The 14850-nt window shown below is 45.5% G+C and overlaps 1 protein-coding gene across 1 annotated transcript in view; it reads right to left on the bottom strand.

Moving 5' to 3' along the window:
- Window positions 1-14850, bottom strand: part of LOC138642083 (contactin-associated protein-like 5) — a 484494-nt gene that overhangs the window by 107638 nt on the left and 362006 nt on the right. The window contains exon 13 of the mRNA XM_069730012.1: window positions 6823-7023. Coding sequence (XP_069586113.1) covers window positions 6823-7023 — 201 coding nt within the window. The remainder of the gene's footprint in view (window positions 1-6822; window positions 7024-14850) is intronic.

Genomic DNA, 14850 nt, shown 5'->3' with positions numbered 1-14850 from the left:
CAGCCCAGCGGCTAAATTCTCGCCAGGCCTGATGGTCCTTGTTCTTCTCCCGGTTCCACTTTACCCTTCATTTTCTCGCTGGGGAGAAGAACATTCGTGCTGAGACTTTCTGTCGCTTTGTTGTGTCATCCGAGGAGGAGGAAAGGGAGCCTCGGCTTATTGTCCCTTCAGAGAGCCTGAAAACCGTAGCGCCGGTTTTGCTAAAGTCTGTGCCTCCGGGCAAGACTTTTGTGCCCATTAATTCTCTCTTGGGCTCATTCGTCCAGGGTGGGTGGACACTTTGGGACAAAGAGGACATCTGAGCTGCTGGCGAGGAAGTACTGGTGGCCACATATCGTCCGGGATGTCAGAGATTATATTCAGGCGTGTGTCTCCTGCGCCAAAAATAAATCTCCTCGTCAACGGCCAGCAGGGTTACTCTATCCCTTGCCGGTGGCAGACAGGTCCTGGGAGATGTTCAGGATGGACTTTGTTGTGGGTTTACCCAAGTCTCACAGCTGTACCATCATTTGGGTCATCACCGATCATTTCTCGAAAATGGTGCATTTGGTGCCGCTACCACGGTTACCTTCTGCACGGGCCTTGGCAGCGTTGTTCATTAAACACATCTTCCGCCTACACGGTATGCCAGACAAAATTGTCAGTGATCGGGGTCCCCAGTTTGCGTCTTGGTTCTGGGGAGAGCTTTGTCGTCTTCTCAGCATTGAGTTAAATCTCTCTTCCGCATATCATCCCGAGACGAATGGGTTGGTAGAGAGGGACAACCAGACCTTGGTCACATATCTGCGACATTTTGTCTCAGCCAGGCAGGATGACTGGGCATCCTTGCTATCATGGGCAGAGTTTGCATTGAACAACGCCGTAGCCGACTCCACTGGACAAACCCCATTCCTCATCAACTATGGTCAGCATCCGCAGGTACCTGTGTCTATGCCCGTGTCTGCCGACTCCAGGGTGGCAGACTGGGCTGTGGAGGCACGGGATATTTGGGACGGCACTCAGGATGCCATTCGGGCCTCCAGGGAGAGAATGAGGTCCTCCGCCTATGCACATCGGCGCCTCGCTCCGACCTTCGCTCCTGGCGACTTGGTGTGGTTCTCCACCCGTAACATCAGGCTGCGAATTCAGTCCACCAAGTTTTCACCTCGCTACTTGGGTCCTTTCAAGGTCCTCGAACAGGTTAATCCTGTGGTCTATCGTTTGGCCCTTCCGCCACGCCTGGGTATCACCGACACCTTTCATGTGTCCCTCTTGAAACCCGTATACATGTCCCGGTTTTCCGAGTAATCTGCTGGGACATCGGGTTTGTCTACGGACGATTTTGAGGGGAATGCTTTTTTGAGGTGCAAGGTGGTACGTGGCAAAAAGTTTTATTTGGTGGATTGGAAGGGTTATGGTCCTGAGGACAGGTCCTGGGAGCCTGCTGAGCACATTCGGGCTCCGTAGCTCATTGCCGCCTTCGAGCGTAGCGAGGCCCAAGGAGGGGGGCCCTAGGAGAGGGGGTAATGTTAGGGGTCGAGTTCCCGCCTCTGCACAGGGGGAATCTCGGGCCATCTCCGCTGCGGTCTCCAATTTTTCTCCTGCCGCAATGGAGCCTGCTCAGCGGAGACGTCGGTCCCAGCGTCTTGCTCAGTCCCACTCTATACAAAGAGTTACTGCTGCTTTTCCGGCTTCTGCCATTGAAGTCGGTGCTGGGCAGCAGCGAGCAGACGCTTCTGGGACTAAGTCCTGCTTTTCTCGTAAGTAAGGTCTCTAAGTGGAGATCGAGGGTCACAAGGTCAGATACTGCAGCTAAGTCCATTGGTCCTTTCAGGAAGGTCCTTTAAGTGCTAGGACTAAGTCCTGCTTTGCACACACTGAGCATGCCCAGGGCAAGATCTCTCAGTGGAGATTTAGGGTCACATGCTCAGGTATGGCAGCCTCTCATTGGTCCTTCTAGGAAGGTCTTTTACTTGCTGCAGCTATATAAGGCTCGCATGGCCGCACGGCCATGCGCTAGTGTACATTTGTATACGTGTGTTTTTGTGTGAGTGCAAGTCGTTCATTAAATACCCCTACCCTATTGTATGACTGTTCGCGTAAGGTGTATGGCTGCTACCTAGCGCCCGACTAATTACTCAACATGTTACACATGAATCAGCGTCTATTGCTGTGACCGCCAGTGCGGTGCCATGCGCCAGTAGTGCGCTTCCTAACCCACGTCCGGGTACTTAGTGGTGTCTGCCAGCACGGCACAGTTCGCACTTCGGTGCTCTTACTATACCTAACACACCCAATTGCGGTGTGGTGCGCAAGTAGTCTGTACGGACTTCAACCCTGAGTCTTGGGATTGAGTTCGCTGACTCCTTGCTTGCACTCATTAGTGCGGTATTGCAGACCTGTGGCTTTACAGGGTTCGCTTCCACCGCCATATAGCGCTGCCACTTACTAGCAGCAGGTTTTTCACCTGCACGGTGGACCCCGGACTGCGAACGCACCAATATTATTACATCTTATACTTGGTGCGTTCCGCCAGTCCTAACATAACCTACTGATGTCTCAATTATTTTTACTTTTATTGGTATCTATTTTTATTTTTGAAATTTATCAGTAGCTGCTGCATTTTCCACCCTAGGCTTATACTCAAGTCAATAAGTTTTCCCAGTTTTTGTGGCAAAATTAGGTGCCTCGGCTTATACTCGGGTTGGCTTATACTCGAGTATATACGTTCCTGAGTTACATCTTGTATTATACCCCAGAGCTCCACTCACTATTCTGCTGGTGCAGTCACTGTGTACATACATTACATTACTTATCCTGTACTGCTCCTAAGTTACATTTTGTATTATACCCCAGAGCTGCACTCACTATTCTGCTTGTGAATGTCACTGTGTACATACATTACATTACTGACTCAGTACTGATCCTTAATTACATTGTGTGTTATTCTCCAGCAGGGCCGCCATCAGGGCACTACAGCCGTGACTGGCGTATGGGGCCCGGTGAGCAGAGGGGGCCCGCATCGGGCCCCCTCTTACCTGCTCACCGGGCCCCTACCGGCAGCCGCAGGCTGAACCGGGCCCTTAGCGGCGGCCGGCGCTACAGCTGTACGCTATTGACGTGCGGGCGCAATAGTTAACAGCCGCAGCGTGCAGGTCGCCGGCGTCTGACGTCAGTCGCCGGCGAGTGCACGGTGCAGCTGCGTGGAGAGAGGAGCGCGGCAGGTAAGTAGAACTTTTTTGTTTTTTTGAGAGCGGCGATGGCAGTAAAGCTGGACACAGGGTGGGGGCCGGGGGGCAGTAAAGCTGGACACAGGGTGGGGGCCCGGGGGCAGTAAAGCTGGACACAGGGTGGGGGCCCGGGGGCAGTAAAGCTGGACACAGGGTGGGGGCCGGGGGGCAGTAAAGCTGGACACAGGGTGGGGGCCGGGGGGCAGTAAAGCTGGACACAGGGTGGGGGCCGGGGGGCAGTAAAGCTGGACACAGGGTGGGGGCCCAGGGCAGTAAAGCTGGATACAGGGTGGGGGCCGGGGGGCAGTAAAGCTGGACACAGGGTGGGGGCCGGGGGGCAGTAAAGCTGAACACAGGGTGGGGGCCGGGGGGCAGTAAAGCTCGACACAGCGTGGGGGCCGGGGGCAGTAAAGCTGGACACAGGGTGGGGGCAGTAAAGCTGGACACAGGGTGGGGGCCCGAGGCAGGAAAACGGGACACGGGGGGCAGAGTGCTGGGCAGAGTGCTGGACAGAGATGGGGCAGAGTGCTGGACAGAGATGGGGCAGAGTGCTGGACAGAGATGGGGCAGAGTGCTGGACAGAGATGGGGCAGAGTGCTGGACAGAGATGGGGCAGAGTGCTGAACAGAGATGGGGCAGAGTGCTGGACAGAGATGGGGCAGAGTGCTGGACAGAGATGGGTCAGAGTGCTGGACAGAGATGGGGCAGAGTGCTGGACAGAGATGGGGCAGAGTGCTGGACAGAGATGGGGCAGAGTGCTGGACAGAGATGGGGCAGAGTGCTGGACAGAGATGGGGCAGAGTGCTGGACAGAGATGGGGCAGAGTGCTGGGCAGAGATGGGGCAGAGTGCTGGGCAGAGATGGGGCAGAGTGCTGGGCAGAGATGGGGCATAGTGCTGGGCAGAGATGGGGCAGAGTGCTGGGCAGAGATGGGGCAGAGTGCTGGGCAGAGATGGGGCAGAGTGCTGGGCAGAGATGGGGCAGAGTGCTGGACAGAGATGGGGCAGAGTGCTGGACAGAGATGGGGCAGAGATGGGGCAGAGTGCTGGGCAGAGATGGGGCAGAGTGCTGGGCAGAGATGGGGCAGAGTGCTGGGCAGAGATGGGGCAGAGTGCTGGGCAGAGATGGGGCAGAGTGCTGGGCAGACATGGGGCAGAGTGCTGGACAGAGATGGGGCAGAGTGCTGGACAGAGATGGGGCAGAGTGCTGGACAGAGATGGGGCAGAGATGGGGCAGAGTGCTGGGCAGAGATGGGGCAGAGTGCTGGGCAGAGATGGGGCAGAGTGCTGGGCAGAGATGGGGCAGAGTGCTGGGCAGAGATGGGGCAGAGTGCTGGGCAGAGATGGGGCAGAGTGCAGGACAGAGATGGGGCAGAGTGCTGGACAGAGATGAGGCAGGATTGGAAACAGATGGGGCAGAGTGCTGGACACAGATGGGGCAGGATTGCACACAGACTGGGCAGAGTGCTGGACACAGATGGGGCAGGATTGGACACAGATGGGGCAGAATGGATACGATGGAGACAGATGGGGCAGGATGGGGAGATCATATGGGGCAGAATGGATACCCATGAGGGCAGGATGGGAGAACATATGGCTGGAGCCTGGAATGAGACACACGGGGGCTAGGATGGCGAATATTACCATAGGGGCTAATTAAGGGATATTATTATTGCAGTGATGTATTTATTTTATTTTTTGAGTATACTGTTTTAAATGGGGGGGAGGTCCTGTTACTGTGTAGAGTGATACTATGTTGCCTTCTTCATGTGGTGTAATGTAGAAGTTGGGAAAATTAAGTAATGTGTTCTACAAGCGGAACTCGAGATAACTGTTTTATTTCCTGCAGAGACGAGTCCTGGCTGGATGAAGTGATGGCGGTCTGTGCTGGATGAAAGATGAAGGACTTCACCTAGAGACGTCACTGGTAAGTCAGTGTTACCTATACACTGACACTATACACTGTATACTATATACAGAGGTCCTGTGTACAATGTCACCAGTGATCACTGTATTACCTATACATTATATACAGAGCTCCTGTGTATAATGTCACCGGTGATCACTGTATTACCTGTACACAGACACTGCATACTAATTACAGATCTCCTGTGTATAATGGCACTGCTGGTGATAGTATTGTGGGTTTTTTTTAATTACTGATCAGTATTGTAGTATTCAGTCATTTGTGGTTATATGCGGTCTGGTCATGGTGTAGCGGTATTTGTTAGTTGTATTTTATATTATTCGATCACTGTGGTGGTAATATGTCATCTGGTCATAGTGCGGTGGTATTTGTTCCTTGTATGTAGTATTATAGGTCATTTTAAAAATTGAAAAATAAATAAAAATATACCTAAATTGTATTGCATATTTTTACAAATATTTAGTAGGTTACAGTTGAGTAGGGCCCGGCCAAAAGTGTCTACCGTGTTATGGTGGCGGCTTAAAAAATCTTTTGGCCAAAACAAAAGCTGCCGGCTATATGTGTGATCTGGTGATGGGAACTGTCAATGTGTGATAGGTGAGAAGTGGAGATTTTCCAAGAGAGAGTGGTGGGACTGTGGACAGTTTGAGGGGTGGAGCCTGGAGGCGGGGCTGGGGTGGAGCCTGGGCGGAGTTTCAAGGGGGCCCCGAAAATTTTGCCAGTATGGGGCCCCGAAATTTCTAGTGGCAGCCCTGTTCTCCAGAGCTGTACTCACTATTCTGCAAGTGAAGTCACTGTATACATACATTGCATTACTTACTGGCTTCACACACTTAAGAGGTCCAGGTCTGAACATGAACACATCCTGCAGATTTCAGATTGCCATACGTTTGCTGTGGTACACTGAGCTATTGAAGTTAATGTCTGCCATCAGCAACACTGTGCTACTGTGATGCAGTTTATGGCTGTTGAAGCATGGCACTTGGCTTTTCTGCTCAGCGCAATGGATTTTAAATGGAGATGGATGAAACATGCTGGACCACCAATTCCTACCAACTCTTCCTAGCCAGGGCCCTGTGGGTGTATGGGGAAAAATGGGGACTTTGATCCAAAAATAATTAAAAAAAATCTTCAACTTTCTAATATACTTCATAATTCAATTCCCTAAGGGGTTGTCAAGGTTTGGGGCTCTGATCTGCAGTCACTTTATGCGACTTTAAACTTGTGAAGCCTCACAGTGTACATTGTGCATGCTGTCAGGATTCTCCAGTGCCAGGAGTTGGCGAGAGAGTGACTGCTAGTATGCGATTTGCCCACATGTGGTCTTATGTTAACTAGAAGTGAATTGAGTGAAGCTGGACATATCTAGTTGAAATTGACTGGAAATATGGAAATCGCTTACTTGCAGACACACCAGAGAATCCTGATAGCATGCACTGTGCGGGCTCAGAGGATTAACAAGTCTGCAGGCACATAGCACATAGAGTGACTGCAGACTTGAGCTCTAAGCCTGAACAATCCCTTTAACCATTTTGCTTCCTGTCAGTGAATTGCTTAGTGAATTTCATTAATAATATTGAAGCAGGCAACATTTTTACATTTTCACATAGAGCTGCCTGGGGAAAGCTGATAATCTGGTTAAATAGAGGACCATGAAATTATGATAATAAGTAGGTGTGTTACTTACTTGGAGAATTCAGCAAGCGAGAATGTTTACAGTAATAAACCACTTCTTGCTCACAGTACTCCGCATTGTTGATCATGGCTTCCAGCTGATCCTCTCCGGTGCTGTAGTTTAATGACATGGAATACGCTCTTCCAGAAAGTGATCGGGGCGCTGGTGTCACTTTCGTAATGTTGTGCTGAACAATCGTCCAGGTTTTCTCCTCTGTTGGAAACATTTAATTTAGTTTGTATTGCATTTAATGAGTTTTATTGTGATATAGAATATATCTAACATTGCATAACGTTGCACTTGAACAAGTGCAAGGCTCAAAGGTGATTAGGAAAACTGCTCTGGAAACTGCCAATGGTGGGAGCTGAGGGAATGTGATTTTGCAGGATTGATAACAGCTCCAGGTCAGAGACTGACACAGAAGGGCAGGGAGGTGAAGAGCTGTCTAACTGCTGTATAGAAATCCATAGGCTGGAACGAGATGGTTAACTCTTCACCTGGAATGTAACAGGACATACTCAGCTAGGCTCTTATGGCCAATCTTATTGGAAGCAACCTGTACACTGTGTAAGATAAAAGCTTTAAAGCAGAACAACAGCAGATAAAAAAGCTATTTAACTGCAAACATGATTATTTCCATGCTGTATAACTGATTAAAACAATTTAATATAAAAAATAACACTTTGAGATTAGGACAGATAACCACTTTAAGCATTTTCATTTTATTGTTTTTACACATTACTGGAACTACTGGTTTCTAAGTAATAAAACTTGCATCTCATTATCTCAGTCAGTGTTTATAGTGTTCTGCTCCTGTGCTGTATAAAAATAGGCAGGAGTCCAATTTTTTTTTTTTTTAGGATCCCCCCACATTTTTAATAACCAGAGCAGACTAAACAAACAGCTGGGGCTGATATTAATAGGCTGGGAAGGTCAGTAAGATATTGGCTCCTTCTCAGCATAATAAGACAAGATCATTGATGTCTGCATTCCCTTGCCTGGCTATTAACCACTTTCTGACATCGGACGTAATAGTACTCCGATGTCAGACTCAGTCCCTTTGAATCGCGATCCACCCACGGCTGTTAACTAGTTAAATGTTGCTGTCAAACTCTGACAGCGGAATTTAACACGCGCTTCTCGAACACGCATCGGAAATCCTACCCATTGGCACCTGTGTCATATGACCGTGGGTCGCCGATGGGTTGGCATTACAACCAGAGGTCTCCAGCAGACTTCTATGCTTGTCACTGTCGGATTGCTATGAGTACCACTCATAGCAAGTGAGCAATTCTGCTACATACAGATGATCTGATCATCATCTGTATGTAGCAGAGACGATCAGGTTATGGCAGCTTCTAGTCTCCAATGGAGACTATTGAAGCATGCCAAAAGTGAAAAAAAATTCTTTTAAAAATAGTTAAAAAAATTTCAAAAAATCTAAAAGATCAAATCATCCCCCTTCACCCAATTCAAAATAAAACAATTTAAAAAATCAAAGATACACATGTTTGGTATCACTAGGTTCAGAATTGCCTGATCTATTAATATAAATAAAGAATTAACCCGATCGGTGAACTGCATAAAGATAAAAAAAAAGGCAAAATGCCAGAATTACTTTTTTTGCTCTCCGCAACTTTGCATTAAAATGCAATGATGGGCGATCAAAAGATCATATCTGCAACAAAATGGTAAAAATGTCAGCTCGGCGTGGAAAAAATAAGCCCTCAACTAACCTGAGATCACAAAAAATGAGGACGCTACGGGTCTCGGAAAATGGTGTAATGTTTTTTTTTTTTTTTTTGGGGGGGGGGCAGAATTTTGTATCTTTGGATATTTTTTCACCATTTAGGAAAAAAAAGAACAAAATAACCCAGACATATTTGGTGTCTATGAACTTGTGATGACCTGGCGAATCATAATGGCAGGTCAGTTTTAGTGTTTAGTGAACATAGTAAAAAAAAAAAAAAAACAATTGTGGAATTGCACTTTTATTGCAATTTCACCGCAGTTGGAATTTTTTACACGATATGTTAAAACTAATGGTGTTGTTCAAAAGTAAAACTCCTCCCGAAAAAAAACAAGCCCTTATATGGTCATTTTGACCGAAAAATTTAAAACGTTACGGCTCTGGGAAGAAGGGGAGCGAAAAATGAAAACGCAAAAACAAAAATACCTACGGAGGTTAAGGGGTTAAAAATAAGAAGTATCCCTCGGCATTTATTTATTTATTAACAACTGCAGTAAAATTCACATGCAAGACACTGCTCCACTCCTCCACTTGGACCTCCGCCTCCTGGTTCAAGTTTATTATTTTTTTTAAATTCTATATTATTTTAAGTCATTTTCTTATCCACATTTATTTGAATGGCAATTGTCCTACTCTTACCCCCATTTTGTTTCCTTTTGCTGCCCTAGCCCTTACTGAGACCATTTTACAGTTATTTTACAGCACCAAAGTTTGGGTCCCCATTGGCTTATATGGGGTTCGGGACTGTTCAAGTACTCAAAATGAACTTTGGACTCCAGTTCGTCCGAACCCAAACTTAAAAGGCACAGCTCATCGCTATTTAGGATTAAGACTCCTAATCTGTATCTGTAATCTTCATCCCTTGTGTTTTCTGCGCTCTCATCCTGCAAGGCCTCTAGGTTGCTACACACCTCCAATCTTGCCAGCTGCCCGCTGAGTACCATCTCCTGGATCTTTCTCTAGTTGCAATACCCTGCAGAATACATTGTACTTTGATCACGCCATTAACTCAGCCGTGCTATACATATGTCCTCCTGTGCTTTCCAGTGTGTTAGATCCTTGATTTCCATGTGCTTTTGTCCCTGCTGCACCAAACCCTAGGGTCCGCGTGCCCACCCAGGCCTCAGTCTTCATGGATCCATCTAACAAGGGGAGCCAAGCATCATTAGCTGGAAGATTATGAGTCTTTTTGTTAAAATTTGAATCTGTTGAAATATTCAAGTAGTAAAAAAAAACTTTGGTAGGTACTGCCGACCCCATCTAATGCATGCATGTTGTCCGATCTGGTTCTTGACCAGTCCACTCCTGTGTGTCCTGATAATGCTTGTGAAGTAGCAAGCATCTTTGTTTGAAGTGCCGATAGAAAGTTTCCAATCCAGCGTTTCAGATCAGTCTGGCTTTTGGCTGACTTGAAACGCGTCAGATTTTTTTCTTTTAATCCGCTGTACTGAATGGGAAACTTTCTATCGGCACTTCAAACGAAGACGCTTGATACTTCACGAGCATTATCTGGTGCTTTAGTCCACCTATGCTTTTAATGGAGTCACGATAAAGATTGTTTCTTTACATTCGCTGTGCTTGATTGAAATTTTTCTTTTGTCTCTAGCAAATATTCAATCGTCTCTGTTTGGGACCAATATTATATAACGATCTTGATTATTTACAAGAATGTTGTTGTTTTGCTAGGAATATAAGTTTTACAGCAAAAAAATACTTATGTGAATAAAGTGTTAAGGAAGGAACATTCAGTTGTCTTCATCTCAGTTTCTGGATTGTGACATTTATATTATGGACCCAGATTGTCCGCTGCGGAGTTTTCTTCCTAATTGCACAGACAGTGCGGTGTAGATTTTGCCTCTATATGTACGAAATGGAATGTACCTGTCATAATACGCTCCCCCGGAACGAGCGAGCACAGGGAAGCTCATTGTTATGATGCTGCAATCTGTTCCATCTCAGTTAGTATTAACCAAATCTATCATTAGGATTTTATCCCTACAGTGGAAAAGCACGTCTGCCTGGGAAAATCAGCCACACTGAAACCTCGGCTGACAGCCCCAGATGGAACCTTCTCCTTATCAAGAAGTATGGAGGGTTCTTCTTCTTTTCTTCTTAAAGAAAATAGAGTAAAAGATACATCGAGCAGAAATAAGTTATAAATGACATTTCTCCAAACTCGTTGCTTATTTGTAAAGTCACAGGAGGAATTGTATGTCCAGTATGGATAAAGTCAGCGGTAGCTCCGTAGCTATGGCCACAATTAGACACCACTATATTCATTATTTAATATATTCCAGGTTCGCCTAAAGGGAATCATTTATCAGGCTTTTCACTAGTCTATCTGAGAGCAGCATATTGTGTGGGTACAGAGACCCTAATTCCACAAAGCGTCACTAACTGGGCTGCTTGCTGTAGTTTTGATAAAATCGCTGTTCTATCTGCTGCAGATTTAGCCATTCCCCGAACGCTCAGCTGTGTATAACCCCACCCACACAACTGATTGGCAGCATTGGGTGTGCACTGTGCATAGGCAGAAAGCTGCTAATCAGTGGTGGGGTGGCATTATATGCAGCCAATGAGTATGGAGGACTAGCAGCAGGTTTACTAACCCTGTAGTGATTATCTTCTGCTGATTTGTTTTATCAAAATAACCACAAGCAACCCATTAAGTAACATACTGGTGCAATCAGGGTCTCCATTTCTATAAAATGCTGTTCTCGAATTAGGTGGCAAAATCCTGATGACAGATTTCCTTTGGCTAAGATGTAACACCAAAACCCGCTTATCCTCCTCTCACTTGGCCCACAAGGCATCAGATACTTCTAGAGCTCTGTGTGTCAGGCCCACGAGATGGTTATTCCAATTGGTCTTGCCCCGATATACTGGTCATGCTCTACCGCCTTGTGAACTATACCCTTGTGTAGGGTACTACTGAACAGTCTAAACCAAACCATGCACAGACTTCACCATTAGACCTCATTAATATACCCAATGTTCTCATATGATTACTATCCATGGTTTTTGCAGATAGCACTGTGATAGTCTTTGGGGCCTTTCACATGACTGTGATTTCTCATGAACCAAGCAGTCTGTGGAAAATCTTAAAAAACATGTCCAATTTTTGATCCAAGCATCGGATTGAAATCGGCAAAGCCAGTCTATGGGTCTATAAAAAATATCTGACAGCACTCGGAAATTGAATTTTTTCATGGAGGGTCGCATAAAAATTTTTTCCTCCGTTTACAAGAAATCTGTCCATGTTTCACATACGCGACAAAAACTGTCATCTGAATGAGGTCAACAGTGAAGTCAAGTGCCTGTTACAGGTTCTGCAGGTTCTATATCCGGCAGCTGTCAACTTGGTATCCTTCCATGGTTTTCTCATGAAAATAAAATACATTTCCAAGCTTGTAATCCCAGATGGAGTTCAGCAACAGTGTTTGAGAGAAGTGATCCTGTGCATGTTACAGCACAGTTCACACACAACAGCATTATAAGAAGAACAGCTAACCTCAGTCACTTATGGATGTAACTTTCTCTGGAGGTTCTCTGCACAGGAGATACGTGACATGCAAGTAGTGATCACAGAGAACATTTCACTGTTTACCTACTGAAGAATACAGCAGTGTGCCTAACTCCAGCTATGGGTTCTAAGGGGACAAGGTCTCTCCTTGTTGAAAGTGAAATGACTGACATGTCATTGTAAGGAGACTTATAGGCCATGCAATGCTGTTCTTTGCCAGAAATAGCTGATAATACATAACAGTAAATTGTAGTTTAAATAAGATATGCTGTAATATTAGCTGTGTCCTTCAAAGGGAACCTGTCATACGGAAGTATTGATATGGCCCCCATAAAAATTATACCTTATTTATGTAGAGCTCTGATGTGAAAGTCAAGACAAATCAAATGTGGAAGCCATATGTAAATCCTCCTGGAGGTGCACTGGCGGTGCGTCAAAACACTTAAAAGTAGAAGTCCAAGTGCATTAACACACCTCTAGTTCACTTCCAGCCTGATTTCCACACAGTGGGGAACATAAGTATTTGATCACCTACCAACCAGCAAGAATTCTGGATCTCACAGACCTGTTAGTATTTTCTTTAAGAAGCCTCCTACTCTGAACTCATTACCTGTTTTAATTGCACCTGTTTCAACTCATTATCTGTATAAAGGACATTTGTCCACACAATCAATCACACTTCAACCTGTCTACCATGGCCAAGACCAAAGAGATGTCTAAGGACACCAGGGACAAAATTGTAGACCTGCATAAAGCTGGGATGGGCTGAAGAACAATAGGCAAGCAGCTTGGTCAGAAGACAACAACTGTTGGTGCAATAATTAGAAAATGGAAGAAACACAAGATGACTGTCAAACTTCCTTGGTCTGGGGCTCCATGCAAGATATCGCATTGTAGGTTAAGGATGATTCTGAAAAAAAAAAACAGGAATCAGCCCAGAACTATGTGGGAGGACCTGGTCAATGACCGGAAGAAAGCTGGGACCATAGTCTCAAACATAACCGTTAGTAACACACTACACAGTCATGGATTAAAATACTGCACGGTACACAAAGTCCAACTGCTCACGACAGCACATGTCCAAGCCCATTTGAAGTTCACTAATGACCATCTGGATAATCCAAAGGAGAAGGAGAAGTTTTTTGGCATAAACTCCACTCGCCCTCTTTGGAGGAAGAAGGATGAGTACAACCCCAAGAAGACCGTACCAACTGTGAAGCATGTTGGAGGAAACATCATACTTTGGAGGTGCTTTTCTGTAAAGGTGACAGGACGACTGCACCGTATTGCAGTGAGGATGGATGGGGTCTTGTATGGTGAGATTTTGGCCAACAACCTCCTAAGAGCATTAAAGATCATGGCTGTGTCTTTCAGCATTACAATGAACCGAAACACACAGCCAATGAAACTAAAGTGTAGCTCCCATAAGAAGAATTTCAATGTTCTGGAGTGGCCTAACTGGTCTCCAGACCTCAACCCAATAGAAAATCTCTGGAGGAAGCTGAAACTCAATGTTGACCAGCGACAGCCCCGAAATCTGAAAGATCTGGAGAAGATCTGTATGGATCAGTGGGCCAAAATCCCTGATGCAGTGTGAGCAAACTTAGCCAAGAACTACAGGAAACATCTGACCTCTGTAATTACAGGCAATGGTTTCTGTACCAAATATTAAGTTCTGTTTTTCTATTGTATCAAACACTTATTTCATGCAATAAAATGCAAAATAATTATGTAAAACTCATACAATGTTATTTTCTGGATCTTTTTTTAGATTCTGTCTCTCACAAGTGAAGTGTATCTCCGATAAAAATTACAGACCTCTCCATTCTTTGTAGGAGGGAAAATGTGAAAAATCGGCAGTGTATCAAATACTTATTTTCCCCACTATATGTTTTCTGCACCAGATTTTTTATGACTGGCCCATTAGGGCTCTATAAAAAAAGGTATTGTTTTCAAAGGAGGATAATCATCTACACAGTCATACCACAACTTCCATATGTAAAAAGTTGCTGCCATTTTCTCTTTAAAAGAGTGGGTACACAATAAAGGGCTAATTTAGAAATTCAAATGTACTGACTGGCCAGCTTCCATGGCGCCTATAATATCCCAGTGGCTACTTCTCTGTGTGGTCTTGTTACGGGCTATGTGCTGTCATGTCAGGATTCCTTCATTAATCGCTCTGCTAAAGCTTCTCCGTTACGATGCAACTTTGGGCTCTTCAAGATGAGGCAAAGAAAACAATTACTTCCTAAAGAGCCATCTGGGCTTTCGGTGAGAAGGATGACCCACGTTATAAAATAATGTACGTAAGAAATCAATCCAAAAGCTCCAGCAGCTGCTCCCAAGTGCGGCTAATAAAATGCTGCAGTGCTATGAAGGCTGCAGATGGAGCCTGTGACAATACGTGATAAAAAGGATCTAAGTGACAAGAGAAAGAAATGTAAATCTGCTTCTGAGACACATTTTGATTTAGTTCCATGGCACTCCTGAGAACAAACTGCTTCTTAAATGTTGTGACAACGACGCAGAGCTGCAGCTTGTACTACTCTGTCACATAACTCTGAAATTGAGCATTTATAAACTCAACTTAAAGGGGTATTCCCATCTCCAAGATCCTATCCCAACATGTAGTAGGTGTAATAATAAAAATATTAGCAAATACCTTCAATTAGAAATGTAGTATATTTCTTCTGATTTGTTATGTCTCTTTCCTCATGGGCAGGCATTGCAGGACCTTAGGTATCTATGGTTATGACCACTAGCACCT

This window comes from Ranitomeya imitator, chromosome 1 (genome assembly GCF_032444005.1).
Source record: "Ranitomeya imitator isolate aRanImi1 chromosome 1, aRanImi1.pri, whole genome shotgun sequence".
Lineage (NCBI taxonomy): Eukaryota > Metazoa > Chordata > Amphibia > Anura > Dendrobatidae > Ranitomeya > Ranitomeya imitator.
The sequence above is the reverse complement of the archived record's forward strand: the minus strand, read 5'-3'. Positions and strand labels throughout refer to the sequence as shown.